The following is a 27,927-nucleotide window of genomic DNA, read 5'->3' as shown; positions in this document are numbered from 1 at the left end:
CACGTCTGCTCTGTCTAGGCCTTTCAACATTCGAAAGGTTTCAATGAGATCCCCCCTCATCCTTCTGAATTCCACCAGCTTCTGTTTCATTTTGCAATGTCTGCAAAATCTGTGTCATAACTAAACCCAAAATGAACTTTGTTGCTCTGCTGTCCTTCTTGCTAGTGTCCCTTTGCGGTCAGCTTTGGCCAATTCCCCTCTTATGCCATTGTAAATTCCTTTATTCCACTGAAATACCGACACATTGGAATTTAGCTTCTCCTTCTCAAATTTCAAAGTGTACTCAATCATATTGTAATCATTGTTCCCTAAGTGTTCCTTAACCTGAAGCTCTCTTAATATCTCAGGATCATTGCACAACAGCCGATCGCCTAGTAGGCTCAGCAGCAAGCTGTACTAAAAAGCCATCCCTTAGACATTCTAAAATTCTCCCTCTTGAGCTCTAGTACTGACCTGGTTTTCCCAGTCCACTTTCATGTTAAAATCACCAATGATTGTCGTGACAGTGCCCTTCTAACATGCCTTTTCTATCTCCTGCTGTAATTTTTAAGTCACATCCTGCCCGCTGTTTGGAGGCCTGTATACAACTGCCATTAGGGTCCTTTTCCCCTTGCCATTTCTCAACTCAACCCAGAGAGACTCTACACCTTCCGATCCTATGTCACCCCTTTCTAATGATTTAATATTATTTCTCATACACAGGCCACACCACCTCCTCTGCCGAGTAACCCATTTTTCCATTAGTGTTCTCCTTGTGCACAAGTAAATAAAGTGTGATTGAGGAAAGAGTGCAAGATGTCAGAGTCCAGTTAGTTGGCGATGATGTTAGTCACTATTGCTGTTGATCAGCTGAGATCTAAAGATATTCTGAATACTGCTGCAGTAAAATATTGTTTGGTTATTATTGTTGAGGATGTGTATCTTCTCAGCTGTCAGAATCCATACCAGGAGGTTGTTGGTGCAGTCGTAAGTTCTCCATTGATATTGAGACCAAAGCTTGCTCTAGCTGGATGACCAATGCCGAATCCTTTCCAGTTCCTGGCAGCAACTTCTACCTTCCATTCGCCTGCAACTTCAAAACAAAATCTGACATTCTTTGTGGCATACTATTAGCTTCCATTCCCACATTTGCTATCACTGAAATAATGTGTCTACTTTGAACCACACTTCCTCACATTTTCCTTTATAACTTCACTGACAAATTTGACAACTTGAATCAAACCCACAATCTCCATTAGAAATGCAATAATAGCTGGGGCATGCAGCGCCACCTGCTGGTTATCTATCAAATCTCATCCTGTACCATCATTACTTTAAAAATTATGAATCCCTGTACATGACAGTATGGGAATATATGTACTACAACAAATATCAGTAGTTCAAAAAGACAGCTCACCACTATCTTATCAGGATGATTAGAGAATTAAATGCTGTCTTACTGAGTGCCAGTTTCAACATTCTGAATTAAATTGTGCTTGTTATTCATAAACACAAGAGATTCTGCAGATACTGGAAATCTTCAGCAACATACTCGAAATGGTGGAAGAATTTGGCAGGTTGGGCAGTGTCTATGGAAAGGAGTAAATAGTTGATGTTTGCAGGCCGAGATCCTTCATCATGACTGGAAAGAAAGGGGGAAGACACCAGAATGTTGGTGGGGGGAGGGGAAGGAGTACAAACAAGAAGGTCATAGGTGAAGCTAGGTGGGGGTCGGGAGGGGGGAATGAGGCTATAGGCTGGGTGAAGGAGGATTCTGATAGGAGAGGAGGGTGGGCCATGGGAGAAAGGGAAGGAGGTGATGGACAGGTGAGAAGAGGAAAGAGTGGAGTCTGATTAGGGAATGGATGAAGAGTGAATGGAAGGGGGGTGGTGGGGGTGGGGAAGGAAATTACCAGAAGGGAGAGAAATTGATGTTCATGCCATTAGGTTGGAGGCTACCCACAATGAATATGAGCTGTTGCTTCTCCAACCTGAGAGTGGCCTCAATGTGGCAGTAATGGAGGCCATGGGCCCTCTTTAATCCAGAGTTCTGTGCAGTAAGGGGAAATAGTGAATGGCAAGCATGAAGAAAAATGATTAAACTAGAGAGAAAGAGATTAGCTGGATGATGTCAGAGAAATAATGGCTTTATGATAACAGGAAGAATTGTGATGATGAAGTGAATAGAACATTCTCAAAGGCAGCAACAACAAGCACAACATACACAAACTCCCCTCTTACTCCTTTTTTCTTTGTCTGCCTACCATCTCCCAGCTTTTCACTTCATTCTCCCTCCTCCCCATCCACTTATCTTCACCCCCCCACCCACCTAGTTTCACTTATCACCCTTTAGCTTGTACTTCCTCTCCCCCACCTTCTTATTCTGCCGCCTTCTCCCTTCCTTTCCAGCCCTCATGAAGCATCTTCACCTGAAATGTCAGCTCTTTATTCCTCTCCATAGCTGCTGCCTGACCTGCTGAGCTCCTCCAGCATCTTGTGTGTGTGTGTGTTAGTCCAGGTTAAAGCTTGGCGGCCTGACCTGTGTCTGCTGGGACCTGACTATATGTGGGGTAGCTTAGTTTGGCCAGGTGTTCCCTCCTATCTGAGCATGCTAACAGCACAATGATGAATTTCTGCTGTTGGTTTTTCCAATGTTTTCACTTAACTGTGAATTTTTCTGTGGGAACATTTATTGAAATGGGCTTGCGGTGAAATAGTTTAGAGCAACGCTTTTGGAATTTCATTGCAGGCATTCACCAAAGCTGGTATTACTGATGCCCGATTAAGACGTGCCATTGATTTAAAAAGTGCAATAGATGCAGCAGTGAAAAAGCATGATGAGCTGAACATTAGTTACAAAGAGAGAGAGAGAAAAGTGGTAAGTATTCCAGCACTTCAAAATCTTAATTCTTAATGGGTGCATGGGGAAAGCAACATTGCTACTTCAGAATCTTGCAGAAGAATACAGGTGTGGAGTGGACAAATATTATCTTTTATATTCCTTAGAGTAGCTGAGTGATTTTGCTTGATCACTTTAATGTGAGAATTGTGTGTTAACCAGACTTTGAAGCAAGAGTTCTGCAACTGTTCACTACCGCTCTTACCTTCAAATGAGCAGGTTAAGGGTTCAAGACCCAGAGTAGAACTTGAAAAGAGGGAAGAGAAATAGGCTGGTACTTCACTGTGGTTTACCGCTGGCATTTCAAATGAACTCTTAAGCTGAATCCCAGCTTTACCTTGAATATAAATTGTTTTGACACATTAAAAGATGCCATGTAAATGCAAGTTTGCCCTTTGTATTTAGATTTGTACAATTATAGAATGTAGCAGTACTGAAGGAAGCTATTTGAGGTTGGAGTTCCAGCTGGCCCTTGATAAGCAATCTATCTAGTCACATTCCCCTACGAGTCCCTTTTGTTTTAAGTATTGATCCAATACTTTTTGGAAGCCATGATTGAATCTCCCTCGATGTCCCGGAGACAGTATCATCATCATCATTATCAGGTGCCATGCCCAGTTTGAGATTTGACTGCAATGGCTCGCCACTCCTGTTTCGGGTCAAGTGGATCAATTCATTGGTATTCATTTCCAGTTCTCTGGCTGCTGTCTCCATCATCATTTGTCTTTGTCTTCCTCTTGCTTTCTTCCCTTCAATCTTTCCCATAATTACCATGCATTCTAACTCCTCTTTCCTAATCACATGTCCAATGAAGTTACGTTGCCTTTTCATGATCTCATACATTATTTCTATTTTTGTGCTTGCTCTGTTCATGAATCCTCGTTAGATATTCGTTTCATCCATGATATTCTTTGCATCCTCCTCAAAAACCATATCTCTGCTGTTACAATGTGTATCCTCGTGTTACTAGATATTGTCCAACATTCTGAGCTATATAACATAACTGGATAAACGTAACATTTCAGTACTCTGAGGCGGGTTGTTGTGCCTAGTTTAGTATTGGTCAGTATACTCTTCGTTCTCGTAAAGGTGTGTTTTGCCATCTCTATTCTTCTTTTGATGCCCATGTCACACCTGCCATCTGATGTCACCCAGCTTCCTAAGTAGCAAAAGTTCTGTACTTGTTTTAAGTTTTTCCCGTTTATTCTCAGCCTGCAAATAGGATTCTCCTTTTTGGATATCACCATACACTGTCTTTTTGCAATTGATAGATAGACCCATTGTTGCGTTTTCTTCAACAACTATATCAATTAAGTTTTGTAGTTCTTCCTCCGTACTTGCAATTAACACAGTGTCATCTGCATATCTGAAATTATTGATGTTTTCACCGCCAACTTTGATTCCCAAGATGTCTCTTATTTTTTGTAATCTTGTTTCACTGTACACATTAAGTAAATCAGGGGAGAAAACACACCCTTGTCTAATGCTTCCCTTGATTTTCGTAAACTGACTCATTTCTCCATCTATTCTTACAGCGGCAATTTGTTCCCAGTACAGATTTCTGATTAGGCGGAGGTCTTTCGAATCTAGATCTAGAGTTTTCTGTAATATTTCAAATAACTTATTGTGCTTCACTTTATCAAATGCTTTTGTGTAGTCGATAAAACAAACAAACAAATATTTTTGCACTTGAATAGTTCGTTCTGATAGTATCCTTAACATCAATATTGCGTTTCTTGTACTTTTGTCTTTCACAAAACCACATTGTCCTTTACCTATTTCAGCTTGTATCTTACTTTTGGCTCTTGTCATCAAAATTCTTAGAAGTATCTTGGTGATATGACTCATTAAACTGATGATCGTATGTAATTCACATTCTATTGCTCTAGGTTTCTTAGGAAGAGTGATAAATACTGATTTTGTTTTTCATCTCTTCTGGTATTATTCCAGTCTCATAAATGTCATTGATTAAATCAGTAAGTTTTTCAATTCCATAATCTTCAAGGGCGATAATTTGTGCTATTACTAATTCATCAGGACCTGCTGCCTTTCCTTTCTTCATCTTATTTATTGCATTACGAACTTCAGATTTTAAAATATCTGGACCTCCAATGTTTTTCTTAATTTCTGGTTTTTCGCCTCGATCGTCTTCAAACAATTCCTGATTATACTCAGTCCATCTGTTCATCATCTCATCTTTTTCCATGATAATGGTACCGTCCTTTGCTTTCAAACATCCACCTGAAGAACAGAGGAGCTTTTTACCAGTGATATTCTTGATTTGTTAATGTAACCTTTTTGGATCAGTAATATGGATTCTTTCTATTTGCTCACATTCCTGGTTTAACCATTCTTCTTTAGTCTTTTGACATAAGCTTTTAACTTTTTTATTCTATTCTATAGGATTGTATTGTATTCTATAGGATTTGCTTTCTTCAGTCTCCTTTCTGCCATTAGATTTTTGATTTCATCTGTCATCCATTTATTCTTTGTGCTTTTTTCTTTTTTTAAGAATCACTGACTTTGTTGATTCTACCAAGGCACCCTTTAGAGAGTTAAATTTCATTTCTACATGATTGCTATCATCTTCAACAGATTCTATTTCTAGACTTTGAAATCTATTCCTTACTTCAATTGTAAATATTTGTCTTAAGTTTTCATCTTTAATTAATTGCAAGTAGTCAAGGGATTGTTCAGGTGTTTTTGCTTCTTTAGTTTTTTAAGTTTTACTATTACATGACATACTACTGGGTTACGGTCACTATTATAGTCTGCACCTGGATATGCTTTGCATTGAGTCACTGAGTTTCTAAGTCTTTGGTTTACAGTAATAAAGTCAATTTGATTTACAGTGTTATCACCTAGACTTTTCCAGGTCCACAAGCGTCTTCGTCTTGGATGGTTTTTAAAGTAGGTGTTCATAATGACCTGATTATTCATCTTGCACCATTCTACCCATTTCTCACCTCTTTCATTTCTTTCCCCTTGTCCAAATTTTCCTATGGTATTTCCATCAGCCCCTTGTCCTACTTTAGCATTTAGATCTCCCTTGACAATAACAATATCTTGAGATTTGCATCCATTCTTTGCTTGTTCATAGAATTTATCTATATCCTCATTTGTTCCATCTGTTTTTGGTGCATATACATGTATAATTGCTAAATCAAATGGTTGTCCTCTGAATCTAACAAGGAGCACTCTTTCTGATATTGCCCAATGTCCTAAAACACTTATTGCTATGTTTTTATCCATAAGAGTTCCTACTCCATTAGTATGGGATGTTCCACAAGAACAAATTATTGTTTAATTTCTATTCTATGCTTATGGGTTCCAGTCACCCAGCACAGAGCACAAACTCCCTCTGTCCCCAATCAGAGCCTCATCACCGGTTGTAGTTTAGAGTCAAACCCAGGACAAATAGACAGTATTTATAGGCATCCGTTAGTCTCATGAGACCATGGATTTGCGCCTTGGAAGGTTTCCAGGGTGCAGGTCTGGGCAAGGTTGTATGGAAGACCAGCAGTTGCCCATGCTGCAAGTCTTCCCTCTCTATGCCACCGCTGTTGTCCACGGGAAGGGCATTAGGACCCATATAGCTTGGCACCGGTGTTGTCGCAGAGCAACGTGTGGTTAAGTGCCTTGCTCAAGGACACGCACGCTGCCTCAGCCAAGGCTCGAACTGACAACCTTCAGATCACTAGACGAATGCCTTAACCACTTGGCCACGCACCAACGCTAATAGACAGTATATCCCTCTTCAAAAACTGAAAGTGCTGGAAGTGCTCACCAGATCAAGAAATAACTTTTGGGAAAGGAACAGAGTGTAACATTTCAGTTCAGGGATTTTCTCTGGAAAAGTGAGAAAACTGCTTGCTTAGGTTGTCAGGATAGATGTGCATAACACATGGGGAATGTCTGTGACAGAACGCAGACCAAGGTCGAGGAGTTCTGTTCCAGAGGATGTAACATTTCCAAGTGGAAGATGTACCTTGAGATTGTGTTGAACATCGTTGGGGTAATGAAGACAAAGTTGTTAAATTGGGAGGGGTTCCTACCACAGAATGTTAAGCAATTGTTAGCACAGCTCACCCTTGTTAACTGAATCGAGGTTTTCTAAAAAATAATCACCCAATCTGAATTTGGTTTCTGCAATGTGGGTGAGTCCACATTGTGAGCACAGAATACAATGTTCTATGGTGGAATTAATTGTATATTGAAGCTGAACATAGTACTCCATTGTTTAATAAAGGTTTATAATAACTCTCTTGCTTTTGTATCCTACGCCTTTATTAAGCAAGAATGGTTTCTTTTAAATTGCCACTTCTGTACTAATTTTAATTTGCCACTTGTCCTCCCATTTCACCAGCTTGTCTGTGCTTATTAGGAAGGTATCTATATTATCTTCGCTGTTGAATATATCATTTGGACTAATACAACCAGAAAGATGGTTTCCTTTGTATTGTCTAAAAGACGAAAACCTTTTCATATGTTTGAGCATTTTTCTTGGTGGGGGCTGGTAATTGTATTATATTAGGCAACAGTACTGAGGATGAAATTATGCAGAAGCCATTAACATTTTAGTTTAAGATGCAGTATTTTTATTCAAAGAATATTTAAACATTTAAATTGAAAGTATTTAAGTGGAATTGAATGGGTTTATGTGATTCTCACTGGTTGCATCACCGCCTTTTACGGGGGCTCCAGTGCACGAGGTCAAAAGAGGCTGCAGAGGTTTGTAGACTTGACCAATTCCATCATGGACACAAGCACCAACCACACCATTGAGGACATCTTTAAAAGTTGGTACCTCAGGAAAGCCCATCCACCGTGCAGGACCCTCAACATCTCTTCTCATTACTACCATCAGGAAGTAGGTGGTACAGGAGCCTGAAGGCGCACACTCAACACTTTAGGAACAGCGTCTTCCCCTCTGCCATCTGGTTCCTGAATGGTCCATGAACACTACCTCAGTATTCCTCTTTTGCACTTTTTTTTATTGTAACTTGTTTTTTGTGTTTTGCACTGTGCTGCCGCAAAAACAACAGATTTCATGACATGACAGCGATATTAAAGCATAATCTGAGTACGGCCAGTACTGATGCTACCAAATTTCTTCTCTGTTCTCACCAAGCAATTATGTTTGCAATAAGTGGTAAGATTTATTTACGACAGAATGGTGAGAAATGCAACTTTTATGGAGAGGATAAAATCACAGCTTTGGGAATTTAATAATAAACTGCATCTGTATTATTCACATGCTCTGTGAAGTGTTATTCACAATGAGGATACTCCTCAGCTTTGGTGAGTCACTGAAAGTGCACATTGTTGATGCAGAGCTAGAGCTTGTGGACTGAGGAGCTTTAGATTAATCAAATAAATATTGGGTATGAATGCTGTTATCTAGTTTGCTCTTGTACTTTCCTGAAATAGCACATAATATGAGGGTGAGAGTTGCATGTAATTGTATTTGTGGGATTTTTTTGTCTTCAGCTTTTGCGGTCGAGTTTGAATAATACCTATAATGTCCAGCAGAGGGAGTTTGTGCTGGGTGACTGGAACCCATAAGCATTGCTGGAAGAGATACTGAGACACAACAGATAATTGCAACATTTCACTGGTGATTTAGTATTAAGTTTGAATTGGTGTTTTAATTGCTTTCAGCTTAACTGAAAGTTTCTCTCTCCAGAATAAGGAAAGGCAATATTTATTGCCTATCTTCATTAAACCAGAATTTATTCTTTTAAGGTCTTGTACAATGGTGTTCTTATTTAAAGATAAAAGCCATGCTAATTTATTATGAGCAGGAAAACAACTTCTCCAGGAGATAAAATTAACTATTCATGTAAGACTATAGGAAAATTTGTCATGCATAAATTATTATTTATTCTCTATATTATATATTGTAATTTTTAGGGAAATTAAGGACTTTTCTGTGTCTGCATCAGAATAATTAAGCAGTGCTATTAAAATACTCAAACTATGGCATTCTAAGCTTGATTGTGAGAGATGTCACTATTATTCTTGATAAGCATCCAGGTTAAGAATCACAAAAAAAAATAGGTTATCCCTTGGCATCACAGCCTGGTGGCCAGGAAACAAACATACTGATAATGGTTTTATTCAGCTGGGAAAAAATCCTGTTCCAAAAAGACCTCGAATAAAGAGGAAGGAATTTGAATTTTCAAAGGTGCTTTGCTGTTGGGATGAGTCTGCTGTCCATTTTCATTAGGGGTAGCTATCTTAAGATTTCAAGAAACTTGTGCCTCTGCCATAATTGTTATTTTTAGAGTCATAGATCTCAAAAGCACAGTAAGAGGCTCTTTGGCCTCTCTAGTCCATGCCAAACTATTAATCTGCCTAGTCCCATCGACCTGCATCTGTATCATAGTCCTCCATACCCCTTTAATCCAGTACTTAACTAAATTTCTCTTCAATATTGAAATCAAACCTACTGCATTTTATTTAATTAATGCTGTTCAAATCAACTTCTCACTTGCCTCTTTGCTATTTTTCCATTAAAAATCATTGGGTTTGGATTTATACTTCTGCCGTTGATGACTTGCAATAAAATTTCAAAAGGTTAATCCAATTTGAGTTTGTTTCTGATTTCAGAAAGCTGCAGAGACTTGGTGAGTGGCAGCGCGTATGGAGAGAGAAACATTTCGTTCAGGTCAAAGTAAAATTGCAGACTGCAAATGCATCATCTAGAATAACAAACAATCTATTTGAAGGAGAGGAATTGTAGGTTTTTCAGGCTGAAACGCTGTATCAATTCTGCCAGGTGGGGAGGGGAGTGATAGCTAGAACTAGATGGGACGGGATAATGAGTAGATGGAACCAGGTATGGGAGATGGGGGAGCAGGCAATAGTCTTCTGGGGGACCTCAGCAAGTTGGACAGCATCTGTGTGATGGTTGACAAATGAGGAAGAAAACTAGATGGACATGTGTATGTATGCATGTGTGTGTGTTTGTAGAATAGTGAGGGTGTGGGTTACCTGGAATGGGAAAAATAAATATTCAAACTATTGGGTTGTAAGATACCCAAGGTGAATACAAGGTGCAAAAAAAAAACTATCTTCTGGAGAACCTCGGAAGGTTGGGCAGCATCTATGGGATAGTTGGCATTTCAGGTACTAGGACTCATCGGAATACAGGGTGTACTTCCTCTGCTTTGCATTTGTTCTCTCAGTGGCCATGGAAAAGACTAAGAATGCAGTGTGGGAATGGAAACGAGATCCCAACACCAGTGACATCTCTTCTACCTTCCTGCTTTCCCCAATGACCACCTTCTTCATGACTAACTAGTGTGCCCATTCCTCCCTGTCCCCTGGCATTTTCCCTTCAATCATAGGAGGTGTAACATATGTCCTTTCACCACCACCATCCCAACCACCCAGGGACCATTCCAGCTTCATCTGTATCTCTTCCAACCTGATTTACTGCATTCAGTCCGTATGATAATGCCTCCTCTACTTTGGTGAAACCAAGCATAGACTAGTTGGATGTTTTGTGGAACTGCATTGGGCATCTGAAGTTGCTGGTTGCACATTATCTTTCCATTCCCATGCTGACTTATTTGTCCTTTGTCTTCTCTATTACTATAAAGAGGCCAAATGCAGATTGGAAGAACGTCATCTTATCTTCTCAGTGACTGAGTGGAATGATTATTGAATTTTTCAATATCAGGTAACCCAGACATGCTGTGTTCTCCTCTCACACACTCAACTGGCCAGTCATTTTTCTTCTCTCTTTGTTCAATTCCTCCACCCTCAGCTGGTTTCATCTGCCCATCATTTCCTCCCCATCTAGTTCCACCTATCACCTTCCCACCCCATCCTGCTGCTATATATTGATAATCTTTCCTCTTTCCCCTTCAGTCCTGATGCAAAGCTGAAACACGATAGTAGACATTGACTTACCTACATTAATCCCCAGTATTGCGATCGTGGATATTTTTCGTGGATATTTTTCACAGATCCTTTATTGGTGTAAATTCACCCCACTCCTGGGAGGGGAGGGACAAATGTAAATACTGAAAATACTCAACAGGTTAAGTTTCTTTAGTGGGGAGAGAAAGAGGTATCCCCAGGAAATAATGTCACTATCCTATTTGGATCTATGAAAGACAAACCAGAGGATGTGTGCGGTCTTTAACTTTTAATCCAAACCTTCATGACTTCAGAAATTAATAGTTTAAAAAAAAATTAGTTGTAAGTAATCTTTTATGCTAAATAAAATTTGAAACCTGTAGGGGAAACCAAAGGCACCGATTTTCTAAGAGGGAATTAAAAGTAATGCTTTCTTCGTGACTTGCCACCCACAGTCTTTTTTCCTTAAATACCAATTCTTCTGATGTAGGCACTGGTTGTTGGATTTGCCTTATTGGGTGGGTGGAGGTGCCACGAGCCCAGCAGGAGCTCCAGGCGGTGTGCTGCCAACTTCGCACGTGCCATTTCTGTAGGAGCTGTTGAGACGCTGGTTCGTGAACGAGTTGTGCCTGGAAGTCTCTATGAAGGTTGGATTTGCCCCGCTGATGGGGCCCAGGTGCCACCCACCCATCAGCACCTCTAGGTGTCGTCCCTCTGACACGTACAATTACTGTACCATCACATTTGCCCATCTATTGAATGATTTGTCCAGCCATGACAGAGACCACTTATAGATCACACATGTTGCTCTGTATCTGGAGCTGGGTAAGGCAAGCACTAAAGTTCTTTAGTGAACTAGGCAGTTTGACAGTCTGGTAGATTATTGAACAAGTTTTAAAATTATTTAATTAATAGGATTTAAATTCCTTGGGTACCATGGTGAGATTTAAATTATTGTCTCTCCCAATCATTTGATATGGCTTCTCATTTATTAGTCCAGCAACATAACTGATTTGCTATCATAACCCATCAGGAAGAGAAATATTCGGAAAAATGAACGCAAGGAGATCAGAATGCCTTCTCTGAAGAAATGTAATGGCCATGTACTTTGGCTTGCATGTATTTTTGGGTTACAGACAGGAAAACAAATCATCATCCATCCAGCTATCAGAAAAAAAACCTTGATACTGCCTCATTTTGGAAGCTTTCACTACTCACTTGCAACACTGCTGTTAAGTAAATTGCACGCTACTCTCTGGGTTAGTTTCTGAAGCTTTCATTGGCCAAACTGTTAAATATATTACAAGCTAATCTCCTAAAAGTGCTATTTCTCTAAAGAAAATTATGAGAGTATTTTTTAAATGAACGTGTTAGCAGCTCAGAGGTATGCATTTGACTGGGCATCGGCATTCTTTCCAGCACTTGGTTTTGCCTCACTGCCAAAACATTCCCTGGTGTACTGTGATTGTACGCTCCTTCTCATTCATTACTGACTAATTATTTGTCAGTCAGCAGTGTCTTTATCAACTTTAAATGCAAGTTGAAAACATCAATGATCAACAATCTAAGTTGATTGTGATTTTGAGTCCTTGACACTGTCTTTCAAAATATTGTGCATTTTCTTATTGCATGGTTGGAGCCTAAGGCTAGATGCACCTGACTTGCTGGAGTGCTATAATTTGCAGGATCTTCCAGAAAGGATATTAGCATATAAATAGCAGATGCAATGACGACTATCACAGCTGAGTACATTTAATTTTTAGTTTATAAGATAGAATGGGTTTTTAAATGCATAGCCATCAAGCTTGCAGAATGACAAATGAAGTTTAGAGTTCACTTGTCTAAGGATGTCTTATAACATCATTTTTTAGAGTGTAACAGACACTTATTTAAGAACAAAACTGATTTCCTGGGTGGGAAGTAATTGAGATTGCCTCCCAAATTAATTAGACCATGGAGAATTTATATTATGATTCTATTAAGATTTTGCAAAAAAAAACAAAGTATAAGAAAGCAGATTTGTTCAACCATTTGAACACATAGAATGATCCCTTTTTCTTCACTTATTCTTGCATTATAAAGCAAAATTGAGTAAATGCTTTTATGACCCATTCATAAATATAATTTCTAGTGCGGCATTATGTGTTTTTACTACTTTTTATGAGACATTGGAAATGTTTCTGTAACACAGTGATATAATAATCATTTTCTTTTAAATTGAATTAGAATATGTGCTTCATTCATCCAATCTTGAACACAATGGTGATGTAAGATACTTTTGTCGATGGAATATTAATACCTCGTTGTTTGTTTTAAAGAGTTGTTGCTTTCTGCTTTAGTTAATGTGATGCAGGAACCTTGTACGCATAGCTACAAACATTCCTTTCAAAAGTAAATCGTTAACTAACATCTTTGAGATACTTTGAGGTGATATTGTATGATGGGATGCAAATTCAGCTTGGGTGCAGCACAAAATGGAAATTAGAAATTGTTTCTCCCTTTTTTAATGTGACAGAAGATGGGTGGAGTATTAAACAGTGCCCAGCTTCACTCCGGTCCCCATTTAACCGCAAAAAATAGTCAAATATTTCTTCTGAGAGACTCTTATTTTACAAATTAGTACTAAATTTACTTGAGTTAAGTGCACAACTATGATTATAATTTTCTGAAGAATACTTTTGTGGCACTTGATTATGGTGAAATTTTGTGTTTTTAACAGTGATGCTCGATATGTTATGCATTGTAGCACAAGCCACCCCCCCCTCCCCACTTTACCTTTCAGTAAATTAAAACACATAAATTCTGTTTAGCACTTGATGTGCAATGTGCAAGCTGAATGCCATAATACTTTAAACCTTGGGTTGTGTTTCACCTTTCATAAATTCCTGGGTAGATTCTATACAAAAATAATTTTCAGCTCTGCAGCTCGTTGTTATTCAGACTTGATTGATTGCTGTCATTTATTCACTGAGAAAGTTAAGTGCTCCTGTCATTTCCGAAGAGTATAATTAGGATGTTTCACAGGTCAGCGATAGTGACAGGTTTTCTTTTGATTTGCTTCGACAGATGAAAGCGGCCGATGAGGATGATGATGACGACGACGATGATTTTGTTGAAGTTCCTGAGAAGGAAGGGTATGAGCCACACATTCAGGAGCACCTTCGGGAGGAGTATGGTGAGTTTATGCAGCTGCTAGCTGCCACTTCTCAGCACTGTCTCCCACAGCTAAATAAACAAACCCTGTTATTAAGCAATAAGGTGATCAGCTGCGTGTTTAATCTGTCCACTGATGACTGGAGAAGCTGTCACTGAGTTATTTGAACACTTGTGTGTTAATAGACAAATAAACCTTTCTTGGTACTTTCCCCAAGAAGGATCTTATAACATCCTACCTCCTGAATGTGTTAGTTAAATTTCCTTCCTGTCCAAGTTCACATCTCTCTTGGAGCTTGTCATGCATTGAATACTGCATCCTAACTTCAGTACCTCTTACTGTATAAATCCAAGTCTTTATTCCCATTTTTATTTTGTTAAATGTATAGTACAAGTAGGCTTTATAAAATGAAAATGTGCAAAGCTATAATTCATTCTACAGCCACTTTAGGAACCACCGGTACCTTATAAAGGGTGGATTGAGTGTATGTGCATGGTTGTCTGTTGCTGTACCCCATCCATTTCAAGGTTTGACTTGTAGTGCATTCAGAGATGCTCTTCTGCACACCACTATTGGAACATGGTTATTTGAGTTACTATCAGCTTCTGTAAGCTTGAACCATTCTGACTATTCTCCTCTGACCTCTCTCATTAACAAGGGGGTCTTTTCACCCATGGAACCGTTGCTCACCGGATGTTATTTTTTTCTGGGTTTTTTTTGCACCATTTTCTGTAAACTCCAGAGACTGTTGTGTGTGAAAATCCCAGGAGATCAACAGTTCCTGAAATACTCAAACCACCCCATCTTGCACCAAGAATCATTCCACAATCTAAATCACAGAGATGCCATTTCTTCCTCATTCTGATGTTTGTTCTGAACAAGAACTAAACCTTTTGACTGTGTCTGCATGCAGGAGCAGGTGTGCAGGTGTACTTAATAAAGTGGCCACTGAGTGTATATTGGCATGGTCAACCCATATTGGGACTTAGCTTTTCATGTTGGTATATATCAGAAGGGTAATTCAACTGATTATACGCACAAAATTCATGCCAGCCAGATATTTATAACAGATTATTACATAACCGTGACAGCTGGAGCAAGATATTGTAATACTACAACCCTAACTGGATTGAATCAGTCCATCCTCTTAATCTTGGCACTAAATCCATTTCTGGCAGTTTTCACAATGACTGGGAACAAGACAAAAACTACAAGTTTATCTAAGATGCATGTAGCCTCAAGGATATAAAAGGTTTCATGCCCACTAAAGTAAAAGTCATTCTAGATTTTAAAATATTTTTCCTATTTTCTGTCAAATTTATTTAGACCAGTCAATAGAATTGTATTTATATTTACCTAAATGTAGATAGTTGGGTACTGAATTATGTAAATAATTGGGTACTAATGCAGACATAACTGACCAAATCCACCTATGTAATTTATGTCCTAAACATGAGACATTTTGTAGGTGTTGGAAACCCAAAGTAACGTGCACACCCCACATGGAAGGGGGTTCCCAGCCTTTTTTATTCCATGGGCTAAATAGCCTTATGCAAGGGATATGTGGACCCACGTTAGGAGCCCTTGATATGGAGATGAATAAACAGTTGACAATTCGGGCTAAGACACTTCTTCATGCAATTTCGGAGAATCCTTACAAAAATGAATAACCTTTGCATTTCCATGTAGAGTTTTTAATCCTTGTTACAAATTGGATTTCTGTACTTTGAAAATGGTGATTGACATCACCTCTTCTTCCTTCAATTGAATTGACTTTATTCAATTCAATTCAGTTCTTCCTTTACATGAGTTCACTATTTTTTGGGCAGATCATAAACACAAGAGATTTTGCAGATGCTACAAATCTTGAGCTTCTGATCTTCTGGCTTCTGCCCCTATCCATTCCAGTCCGATGAAGGGTCTTGGCCTGAAACATTCCTCTCCATGGATGCTGCTGAGTTCTTCCAGCTTTTTGTGTGCTTTGCTCAAGCTTTCCAGCATCTGCATCTCTTGTATTTATGATTAATATTAGTTTTTATTAATATATTGAAATTTAGCAGATTTTTAAACAAGAATGTTTTTGGATTAAGTTCCAATTAACATCTTGACTGAATCAGCAGATTTTGGTGTTCAGAACCCTATTATGCATGCTTTGAAAAGGAGAATGAAGCAACATCTGTGCAAATCCCAGCAGCATCTGGTGACCTTGTGATCTCTGTCTTGGAGGCCGACATCAGATAATCTTTCAAAAGGTGTCATGCCCTGGTGGTGTACCGGGTAGGGTCCTGAAAACCTGTGCCAACCAACTAGCTGGCGTGTTCAAGGACATTGTCAATTTCTCACTGCTGCAGTTGGGGATTCCCATCTGCCTCTAAAGGATGACAATCATACTAGTGCCCAAGAAAAGCCAGAGTGAGCTGCCTCAGTCACTATCACCCTGTGGCATTCACATCTGCCATGATGACGTGCTTTGAGAGGTTGGTCATGGCTGGAATCAATTCCTACCTAAACAGGAACCTGGACCTGCTGCAGTTTGCTTATCGCCATGGAAGCAATCTCACTGGCTCTCCACTCAGCCTTGGGTCACTGGATGAATGTAATATCTATGTCAGGCTGCTGTTTGTTGATTACAGCTCTGCGCACAACACAATCATACCCTCACTGCTAATCAACTAGCTCCAAAATGTAGGCCTCTGTACTTCCTCTACCACTGGATCCTTGACTTGCTCACTGGGATACTACAGTCTGTGTGGATTGGAAATAACATCTTCTCACTGGCAATCAACACTGGCGCTCCTCAAAGGTGTGTGCTTACTCCACCGATCTACTCTCTTTATACCTACGAGTGTGAGGCTAGGCACAGCTCAAATACCATTTGTAGATTTGCTGATGACACAACTGTTGTTGGCGGAATTTCAGATGGTGACAAGGAGGTGTACAGGAAGGAGATCGATCAGCTGGTTGAGTGGTGTTGCAGCAAGAACCTTACCTCAATGTCAGTAAGACCAAGGAATTGATTGCTGACTTCAGAAAGGAGAAGTGAAGGGAACGCACACCTTTCCTCTTCAAGGGATCAGAAGTGGAAAGGATGAACAGCTCCAGGTTTCTGAGTGTCATCATCTTGGACCTATCCTGGGCCCAACATATTGATGCATTTACAAAGAAGGTACAACAGTGCCTACATTTCATTAGGAGTTCGAGGTGAATTGGTATGTCAGCAAAAACTCTTGCAAATTTCTACAGATGTACTGTGGAGAGCATTCTAACTGGCTGCATCACCGTCTGGTATGAAGGGGCCACTGCACAGGATCGGAAAAAACTACAGAAGTTTGTAAACTCAGCCAGCTCCATCATGGGCACTACGCTCCATCACTGAGGATATCATCATTAAGGACCTCCATCAGCCAGGTCACACCTACTTCTCATTGGAGACACACGCTCACCGTTTCAGTGACAACTTTTCCCCCTCTGGCCATCAGATTTTTAAATATATTTTCAAATGTTTTATTTTTTTACAGCAGCAGTACGATCTAATACATAAAATTACTACAGTACCGTGAAGGGGTCTTGGGTACCTTGTGTGCCTAAGACTTCTGCATAGTTTCATAAGCTGCCGTGTAATAATGATCAATTAACCTGCTTGTAATATTGAATGAAAGATATGTGAATGGAAAAGACTTTAATTTCAGTGGAATCTTTCTTGCTCATTTCAGACCATCCAAAAGTGTTTACAGCCTCTTGAAGTTAATTTTGTAAAGTAAGCAACAATTACTGTCGTAAGAAGGACACACGGAGCCAAATTGAAAATGGGACATATTCTGCATACTGAAATGTGATTGTGACTAGATGCTCCATAATAATAAAAAGGGAGATTGCATATGCTGGAATCTTGAGCAAAAGAAATGAACTGGTGGAGGAACTCTGTCAGGCAGCATCTGTGGAGGGAGATAGACAATGGGTGCCTTGGGTTGAGTCCTTTTATATGGCTTGAAAGAGTGGTGTGATCACTTGGGTCAATATGATGTTCTCCTGAGAAGTTATCTATTGGTGGGTCCTCGGGTGGCCTTAGAGACTGATCCAGGATCCACGTGTGCTGGTGTAGTCTGGGAAAGTGGAAGTTGTGGTTGAGTACAGAGCAGATAGCCAGAATAAAGAGGTGTGGCAAGAGATGGCAAGCAGTTGGTAGTTCCAAATGAGGATGGGTTGATTTGTAGATTAAGTCCAGTGGGTGAGGGAAGGGGTGGAGAAAATGACAGAAACTGGGAGATGATAAATGGAGGGAACAGATTGTGGATTCTGGAATCTAATGACAGATGGGAATGGTGGAGATTGGTGATGAGGTCCCAGTGGGAAGAGTGTATGGGTGATGGTCAGCTGGAACCAGGTGTGGAAGGGTATAAAACCTAGAAGCACAGGGGCTGGTGGTGGGAGTGTTGAAAAGGTGGTGTTTGAGAGAACACTGGATGATCCGAAGGTGTGGGGGGGAAGTAAAGGACAGAGAGATACTAGGTTCCCTGAAGTTAGAGAATTGGGTGTTCAAGCCATTAAGCTTCAGACTTTCCAGGCTTAAATGAGGTGTACACACAAAATGCTGGAGGCACTCAGCAAGTCAGGCAGCATCTATCAAGAGTAATAAAGAGTTGACATTTTGGGCCGAGACCCTTTATGAATGTGAGGTGCTGCTGTTCTTGCTTGCATGTGGCTTCACCGTGGCGGTGAGGAGGTTGAGGGCAAATAAGCTGGTGTGCGAATGGAATGAAATTGCAGGCCAATGGTCAAAGTAATACAATCTTCATTGCTGATGATTGCAAATTTCTGCTTTGTGCTTAAATACAAATCATCCAGTAATTGAATTAAGCAATGTAAGTGCAAAATAATTTTATGAAAAGTAATTATAAATTAATTTTAGGAGCAACTTTGGAAAAAATCTATGTGGGAAGTTTAATAGAAGATAACAGAGAAGGTTCTAGCAGGTGATGATAAATTTATCAAAAGCATATCTTAGTGATAGTCTGTTTATAAGAATAATAATGAAGTAATATTTTTTTTAAATCGTGAATTCTGGTGATTTGTAAGCTAAACACCTTTCCTGTTGTGGAAACTGTCCAGACTATCATTATATAAGTAATTAACCTTCCCCAATGGAGCAGTTGCAAGTTTATTCAGAGGTTTCTATTTTAAATTACTGTATATCAGGAATATATCTATGCTTAAAATATGAAAACCATAAAATATCATTTTCAAAAAGGATCTTGAAATAAAGCTGCATGCATATTCATCTACCCTCTTTCCATGAAATCTGCATTTGGTCTTGATTCCATGATAATTCTCAACCGCAGTATAACTGACCAGTTATGGTTCTCCCTGCCTTTAAACATCTTTCCAATTGTTTTTTTCCCATGATTTTGAGGGATAGTAGAATTCCCCATTGTGGGTACTGTTTTAGTAAGTTTTATGTAAAATCATCAGTTGAAAGTTGTGTCTAACTTTAGCAACAGGAAAAACAGGTTAAAGGGTTGGCACACCATTGTGGGCCAAATGGCTCCTATTGTGCTGTACCTATAAATAATATTGAAGAATGCATTGTAACATGCTCTTATTTCAGTGCACAATTGCAAATTAATCTCTAAAAGCAAACTGAGTTTCGTTTACAATTTATTGACTGTTGTAAAGAATTATTTGCTTCAAATTGAGACCAACTGACAACTGATTTACTTTTATAAAATGTTTTGCTTTAAGTGTATCTACCCAAATTCAGCATTTTTTGGCATTTCATTACAAGAAAACAGGGTGTTAATATTCTGTAATATTCCCTCTGAAATCCTCTGGTAGGAGATGCATTTTATGAGAAAATACCTTGTCACACAAATGCTTTTTGAAAGGAATTATTGATCCATTTGAAAAGCAGAATGAGAAAGAACAGAAAATCAGAGAAATAGTTGCAAGGTTTAGACAATACACTCTAATTTCATCTGTTAGTAGTATAATTTTACTTAATCTGTCAGCTACCTTAATACAGTTGTAAATGTTGCTGTGATTAGCTTTTATGTTTGAAAAACCAAACTAGATTACACCTGTAAACTAAAATGAATGAGCCTCAACAGCCTAATGCGTTACTGCTGCTGTAGAGTGCCAGTGACCCGGCTTGTATCCTGTCTATGGATGCTGTCCACGCGGAGTTTTCACGTTCTCCAGTGCCTGTCCACATTCCAAAGGCAATCTGGCAGGTTAACTGGCTACTGCAAATTGACCCCCCCCCAACCAGTGTAGGTGGGTGGCAGGGGAATTGGGGAGTTGATAGGCAAATGAGAGACCATGGATTACTGTAAAATAACTAGGGGAGTGGGACTGATGAGATTGCCCTGAGGGTTGACGTTGAATTCATCTGCTAAATGGTCTCCTCGTATTGTAAGAAAGCCATGTAATATGAAAATGTGTTAGATAAGAAAAACGTGTTCTGTGGAATATACTGTACTGCTCTTAATGGAGTTGGCTTTTAAAGCAGGGTTACAGTAGGTGTCAAAAGAATTCAAGGTTAAAACAATTGCCTTTTAAAATTATTCAGTGACCTGCTATTTCCACCATTACTCTTATCCTGCTCTACTTGTCAAATTAATTTTTATACACTTATAAATAGTATATATTGTATATAGCCCTTCACTACAGCTGCAAAAACAACAAATTTCGCAACGTATGTCAGCGATAATGAATCTGATTCTGATTTAAAAACGGCTGCAAATAACTTGTGTAGTTAAAAGATATTGGAGTTTAAGGGTTAAAATTTAGAAGCATTGGAGTTCATAGGAGCTTTCCGTGGTTCAACTTCTATCAGCAGTTTCTATTATCTGTCTCAACAATTTGCCAATTAAACTTCAGAGCAGATCCAATGTTGTTAAAGTAAGGGTAAAGCCACACAGCTGAGGAAACCTTCCTTCTCTCTCTCCCTCCCTCTCTCTCTCTCTCTCTCGGCACCATTGAGGTGCTTTATCTTCTCCCTAATCCTAAGATTTCTGTCAGGACATAATCTCTTTCTCAAATTTACATTTTAATTACAAGTCCTGGTGAACTTGCTAAAATCAATAATGTCAGCATTCAGTGGCCTAGCTTTGTGCCACAGGCCCTGCCTTGCGATTTCCTGCTATTGATTAATCTTTTTAACTCTATCCATGTTATTGCTTCAGGCAAATAGGTGACACAGAGCAATTTCAAAAAGATTTTGGCATTTTTATAGTTTTGGAATAAGGTCAGATTTTATAACTGTGGCTCTGTGTTTGTATAATTAAAGGTTAAGATCAACTTAAAAAGAAATGACTTCCACCAAAGTCTCAACATTTTAACACAAGCCGGTGCCATTTGGTTCATTGGGGCTATGCTGGGAAAGGCAGCTATCCAGCCTAATCCCGTATTCTAAGAGTTGGTCCATGGATCTGCAAGTTGAGCGTGTTCAAAGACATTCAAATATTAATCAAATTTAATGAGTTTTTAAAAACATTCTCCCGTTCTTTTAGCCAACAGGTTTAGACTCATTGTGTTAAGGGATTGTCAAGTATGTCCAGTAATATCGTCTCAAGCAATATGTAGATAGTCTTACCAGAGACGGGTAACACCTGTCCTCCTACTGATAAATGAGTCTGGCCAAGAGACTGAAGTGGGACCAGTGATCATAATTTTATTAGTTTTTAAAATGTTGGCCAGCCCTGTATTTCCCCATAACATTTAACAGCTTGCATTGGGGTAAGGTTAATATTGATGCCATTAGACAGGAGTTTACAAGGGTTGCTTTTGATTTGGAGATGCTATTAGCAGGTAAAGGGATGTGCGAAGTTAGCAAGTGGGGAGCTTTCAAATGTATGTTGAGTGTTTTAGGTCAACATGTCCCTGTTAGAGTGAAGGATAAGGCTGTTAGGATTAAGAAACCCTGACTGATAGGAGATCTTGAGACTCTAGTCAGGAAAAAGGAGGCATATGTTGGGTATAGAAGTTGGGATCAAGCCAATCTCTTAAGGAGTACAAGTAGTGAAGGAGTACACTTTAGGAAATCAGGAGAACAGAAAGAAAACATGAGATATCCTTGGTAGAAAAAGTAAATGAGAATCCCAAGAGATTCTGTAGGTATATTAAGAGCAAGAGAATATTAGGGAGCGAATGGGTCCACTTAGGATCAGTATAGTCATCTGTGAGTGGAACCATAGGAGATGGAGAGGTCTTAAGTGAACACTTCTCAGCTGTGTTCACTGTAGAGAAAGTCATGGGAGCTAGGGAGTGCAGGGAAGACAATAGTGTTGCCCTGAAACATATTGACATTATGAAAGAGAAAGTGTTGGTGGCCTTGAAGCACAAGTAGGTGGATAAATTCCTGGGGCGTGACCAAGAGAATCCTAGAACATTGTGGGAAGCAAGAGAAGACATTGCAATGTTGGATGCCAGTTTTCTGTATCTTTCTTGGCCATGGGTGTGGGGTACCTGAGGTACTAGAAGACCAAAGGGTGACTAATATTGATTTAGGAAGGGCTGCAAGGACAAGCCACGAAGCTGCAGGCATGTGAGTATTGCATCAGTGGTGGGAAAGTTACTGGAAGGGATTCTGGAAGATGGGATCTATTTCTATTTAGGAAGAGAAAGACTAATTAGGGAGAGTCTGCATGGCTTTGGGTGTGTGGGAAATCGTCTCACTGATGCGATTGTTTTTTTTTGAAGGGCTAGCCAAAAGGATGGATGAGGGCAGAATGGTAGGCATTGTTTATGTGGATTTTAGCAACAGTTCTGGTTGCTGAAATGGTCGGCTGATCTGGAAGTTTAGATCATGTGGAATGCAGAGTGAGTTATTCAACTGGGTGCGAAGGTGTGTTCAGGGAGTGACAGAGGAAGATTTCTTCTCAGATTGCAAGTTTGTGATGGTGGCGTGCTGCAAGGATTGGTGCTGGGACTGTTGTTTGTCATATATTTATTAATGATTTGGTTGGTGATGTAGTGAGTTTGACAATAGCTCCAAAATTGATAGTGCGGTGATCACTGATAAAGGTTGTCTAAACTTACAAAAGAATCTAGGTAAACTGGGAAAGTGGGCCAAGGAAGAGTAGATGGAATTTGACTCAGGCAAGTGTGAAGCAGTATATTTTAGGAAGTTAACCACGGCATAACATGCACAGGGCTCTGGGCTGAATGTAGAACAAAGAGACCTAGGGGTGCAAGCAATAGTTTCCTGAAAGTAGTGACACAGGTAGGCAGTGTAATGAAGGAAGAATGTGGTATACTTGCTACCTTCAGACAGATGATTGAATCCAAGAGCTGAGACATTATGTCACAGCTGTAAGACATGGGTGAGACTCCACCTGGAATATTGTGTTGAAATGCCAGTATGGCAATGCCAACCAGTTCCCTCCACCACCAGCCTCCTCCATCTCATAGAACTGGTCCTCACCCTCAACAATTTCTCTTTTGGCTCCTTCCGCTCTCTTCAAGCTCAAGGTGTAGCCACAGACACCTGCACGGGCTCCAGCTAAGTCTGCCTTTTCGTTGGCTACTTGGCACTACCCGTGTTCCAAGACTTCCCCAGTAAAACTGTCCAACTCTTACTCCAATACATTGAGGACTGCATTGGTGCTGCTTCATGCGACCATGCTGAGCTTATCGGTTTCATTAACTTTGCCTCCAACTCCCACCCTACCCTTAAATTCAATTGGTTCATTTCTGACACTCTCTCCCCTTTTTGAGCTCTGTCTCCATTTCTGGAGACAAACTGTCTGCCGACATCTTTTATAAATCTACTGATTCCCAGGGTTATCTTGACTATACCTCTTCCCACCCTGTCTCTTGTAAGACACTATTCCCTTTTCTCAGTTCCTTCATCTCCACTGCATCTGTTCCGAGGATAAGCCTTTCCTTTCCAGGACATCAGAGATGTCTTCCTCCTTCAAAGAACGGGGTTTCCCTTCCTCCGCCATTGATGCTTTTCTCACCCGCATCTCCTCCATTTCCTGACATGCACGCTCAAGTACGTGTCGTAGAGCTACACCGGCATTCATCTCCTTCCTCACCTGCATTCAGGGCCCCAGACACACTTTCCAGATGAAGCAACTCTTCACATGCGAATCTGTTGGGGTAGCCTACTGTATCCGGTGCTCATGAGAGCCAACGTAGATGGGGAAATGGTTTTGTGAAGCTTCTCTGCTCCATCTACAAAAAGTGGAATATCCTGGTGGCCTACTATTTCATTTCCTATCCCCATTCCTGTTCCAACATGTCGATCTGTGGCTTCTTCTTCTGCCTTGTTGAGGCCACTTACAGGGTGGGGGAGCAATACCTCATATTCCGTCTGGGTAGCCACCAACCTGATGGCATGTACATCGATTTCTCGAACTTCTAGTAATTTTTTTTCTTCTTCCTCCTTTTTTTTCATTTCCCTACTTTGGCCTTACCTGCCTGTCACCTCCCCCTGGAGCCTCTCCTTCCCCTTCTCCCATGATCCACTCTCCTCTCCTATCAGATTCCTTCTTCTCCAGTCCTTTGCCTTTTCCACTTACCCAGTTTCTCACATCATACACCCCTCCCCACTTCACCCTTCATCTTCTTATTTGTACTCCTTCCCCTACCCCCCCGTCCTTATTCTGGCTTCTTCTCTTCCCTTTCCATTCCCGATGAAGGGTCTCGACCTGAAACATTGCCCATGGATGCTGCTTGACCTGCTGAGTTCCTCCAGCATTTTGTGTGTGTTGCACTATATGAAGTGTATGTTTGAGCTAGAGAGGAAAAAGTTTTGCAAGGATATTGTTGGGACTGAAGGGCTTGAGTTGTAGGGAGTGACTGGATAGGCTAGGACTGCTTCTCCTGGAGAGGAGGAGGCTGGCGGGGGGGGGGGGGTGACATTGTAGAGCTTCATGAAGCCATTAGGGACACTGATGAAATGGATCATTGCAGTTCCACCCCCCCCCCACCAAGGTTGGGGGAGTTTAAAACTAGAGGGCATAGGTTTAAGGTGAAACAGGAAAGATTTAATGGGAGGCCACTATTTCACACAGAAGGTGGAGGGTATCAGAGGAAGTGGATGGGTAAGTGCAATTACAACATCTAAAGGAGATTTGTACAGGGACATGGTTAGGAAAGTTTTAAGGATGGGGGCTAAATGTTAGCAAAAGGGACTGGCTCATGGTTGGTGTAGACGTCCAATGGAAGAGGGGTTGTTTCTATGGTTCTATTATCCCTATCTCTTTCTGAGTCACAAATCACTTCCACATCTCCACTCTAATCCATCTACTAATTACATTACCTCTGTGCTTCCCAGTTTCTCAATCCTTTCTTCTAAAAGAGAAATGTTTTTCATACTCCATTTTGCTGATCTGGACATTATGGGTGCAAGGAAAGAGTTAATTGTGATTCTTTCTTTGTATGTGCCAAAATAAAGTGGAAGTTTGAAGACAAAATGGTGTCAGCTTGGAACGTTGTGATTGTCTGGAGCTGTGCACCAGTGCACATTCCCGAGATTAGATAATGAATGATGTTTTCCTCTTTACAGACCTGTTGTCTCTGTTTTCCTAAATTATGTATCTGGGCTGAAGGTCATACGAGATAAGGGGGTGCAGCTGGTACCATCAAGCAACAGTGAAGTACTGAGGTGATAATTATGTTATGCTTTGAAAGAATCTTAAAGTGTATAAAAAGGGACACTTACTTTGTGCAGAAGGAGAGCTTTGCCTTAGGCTAGGGTCACGACTGGTGCTCCTGGGAAGAGTTGGAGAATTCAGAGACAAGAATGTCCAAAGGTTTAGAGTATGTCAAGGCAGAGTTGGAGAGGAAGAGAAAAGGCTGTGTGAAGTTTGGCAGCATTCTGCAGATCAGCTCCTTTAGTGGATGGTAGGTATTTAACTTTCTGTACTCCTACTGTAGACAATTTGTTTCTTTCTGTATTGCATTGCGCTCGTTCTATTGAGGTGTTTTCTTGTGGTCTTCAACATATTTGTAGTGCCTCCCTTTGTTTGTAAATGCCCTGAGCTGAATTGGGGAAGAACACAATGAATTTTAAAAATAATTTTCATTACAATGGGCAAGGCCGTTGTTGAAGTTTGTGGTAAGCTGTCATCCTGTACAACTGCAGTCCTTCTGGTGAAGGTACCTCCACTGTGCTCATGAGGAGAGAGTGCCAGGACTTAGATTCACCCACAGTGATATCTTTCCAAATTATGATGGTGTGGAGTTTGGAGGGAAACATGCAGATGATGGTATACCCATGTGCCTGCTGTCCACATCCTTTGTGACGGTAGAAATCGCAGTTTTAGGAGGTTCTATAAAAGTAGCTGGACAAAGAACTACAGTGCATTTTGTAGATGGTAGGAAATTGATATTCAAATTGCTGGAACAGACTGCTTTGCCCTCGCTACGTTGAGAGGTGTTGGAACTGCATTTTTCCAGGTAAGTGGAAAAGTAAAGGGATGAAAAGACCTTGGGGTACTGTTCCTTGCTACTAGGTACCCAGTGGTTAACCTGCTCTTGTTGCCCTGAGTTTATGGTCATTGAGCCCCACTGCCCCAGGATTTTGATAGCTAAGCTTTGCACATCACGGCTGTAACATGTGGTTATTTGAGTTACTGCTGCCTTTCTGCAGCTTGAACAAGTCTGCCAGTTGGTAGGTTGTCAAAAACTGGAACCTCTATAGGTACATGAACCCTATATCTCAGCATATTTTATTCTACTTTTTTAAAATCAGAATATAAACATTTTTATTAACACTTCTTTAATAAATTGAAATTATTTGTTTAGAATTACTATTGATTGAACCTGTACATTATTTTGCCTCCTTTTCTCCTATCAGTGTAAGGAAAGACGTCTTTTGAAATCTTGTTCCCCTGGTACTTTGTGCACTGGTCTAGATTGCAACATTCTTATGGTGAGGTTGTTTACTTGATTTTTGAGGTTCTAAGAACTGAGCCTACTTGCACCTTTCTTTCCAGCAAAGATTGCCTGGTAGCGATTAAGTACAAATCCTAGATTTCTTCCCATCCTAATATCTCACTACTGTTTTGCTTGAGATTGACTGGCTTGCCGTAGGTCCAGGAATTCAAACTGGTAGCTACTATGTCTTTAAGCCTTTCTGTCAGAACATTTATTTAGTTAATCTGGGATTAGAAGAAAGGAATACTCTAATGTATGTAGTAAGTGTTATTCAAAGAACTTCGATTAATAATATTGTCCTTCTGATTTATAGTTATTTTTCTGCACATTTCTGCATGCTTTCCATGTCACAGTGGCTATCTAATGCAGATTTTATAGAACATTAGAACAGTACAGCACAGCACAGCCCTTCGGCCCACAATGTTGTGCCGACCCTTAAACCTTGCCTCCTATATAACCCCCTCACCTTAAATTTCTCCATGTACCTGTCTAGCAGTCTCTTAAATTTCACCAGTGTATCTGCCTCCACCACTGACTCAGGCAGTGCATTCCACGCACCAACTACTCTCTGAGTAAAAAAACCTTCCTCTAATATCCCCCTTGAACTTCCCACCCCTTACCTTAAAGCCATGTCCTCTTGTATTGAGCAGTGGTGCCCTGGGGAAGAGGTGCTGGCTGTCCACTCTATCTATTCCTCTTAATATCTTGTACACCTCTAGCATGTCTCCTCTCATCCTCCTTCTCTCCGGAGAGTAAAGCCCTAGCTCCCTTAATCTCTGAACCAAACTCTCTAAACCAGGCAGCATCCTGGTAAATCTCCTATGTACCCTTTCCAATGCTTCCACATCTTTCCTATAGTGAGGCGACCATGCTTTTAGTAAACTCACATTTGTAAAACCAAGTAAATGAGTTCATTGGCAGCATATTTGAATCGAATGCTATGTCCAGTTTTTAAATCTGCCTTCGTGTTATACATACAGGTTTGAATATTTTAGGCATTTTCTATAAGTTATTGTAATTGTTGAACCAGAATTTTGTCTCAGGTAACAAATGAACTGGACATAGATACATCGCATTATAATCATAATTTTTAAGACATTGGTGATTGTTAATTAAAATTCGATGATGTTATGATATACAC

General features: G+C 40.2%; 1 protein-coding gene across 2 annotated transcripts in view; it reads left to right on the top strand.

The window, feature by feature from the left end:
• uvssa (UV-stimulated scaffold protein A) overlaps positions 1–27,927 on the top strand; it is a 255,985-nt gene that overhangs the window by 16,828 nt on the left and 211,230 nt on the right. For both annotated transcript variants that reach the window (XM_063047029.1, XM_063047028.1), the window contains 2 exons: positions 2,729–2,857; positions 13,814–13,922. In XM_063047029.1, the coding sequence (XP_062903099.1) occupies positions 2,729–2,857; positions 13,814–13,922 (238 nt within the window). The remainder of the gene's footprint in view (positions 1–2,728; positions 2,858–13,813; positions 13,923–27,927) is intronic.

The sequence above is a fragment of the Mobula hypostoma genome, chromosome 4 (genome assembly GCF_963921235.1).
Source record: "Mobula hypostoma chromosome 4, sMobHyp1.1, whole genome shotgun sequence".
NCBI lineage: Eukaryota > Metazoa > Chordata > Chondrichthyes > Myliobatiformes > Myliobatidae > Mobula > Mobula hypostoma.
This window is presented reverse-complemented; position numbering and strand designations above follow the sequence as displayed.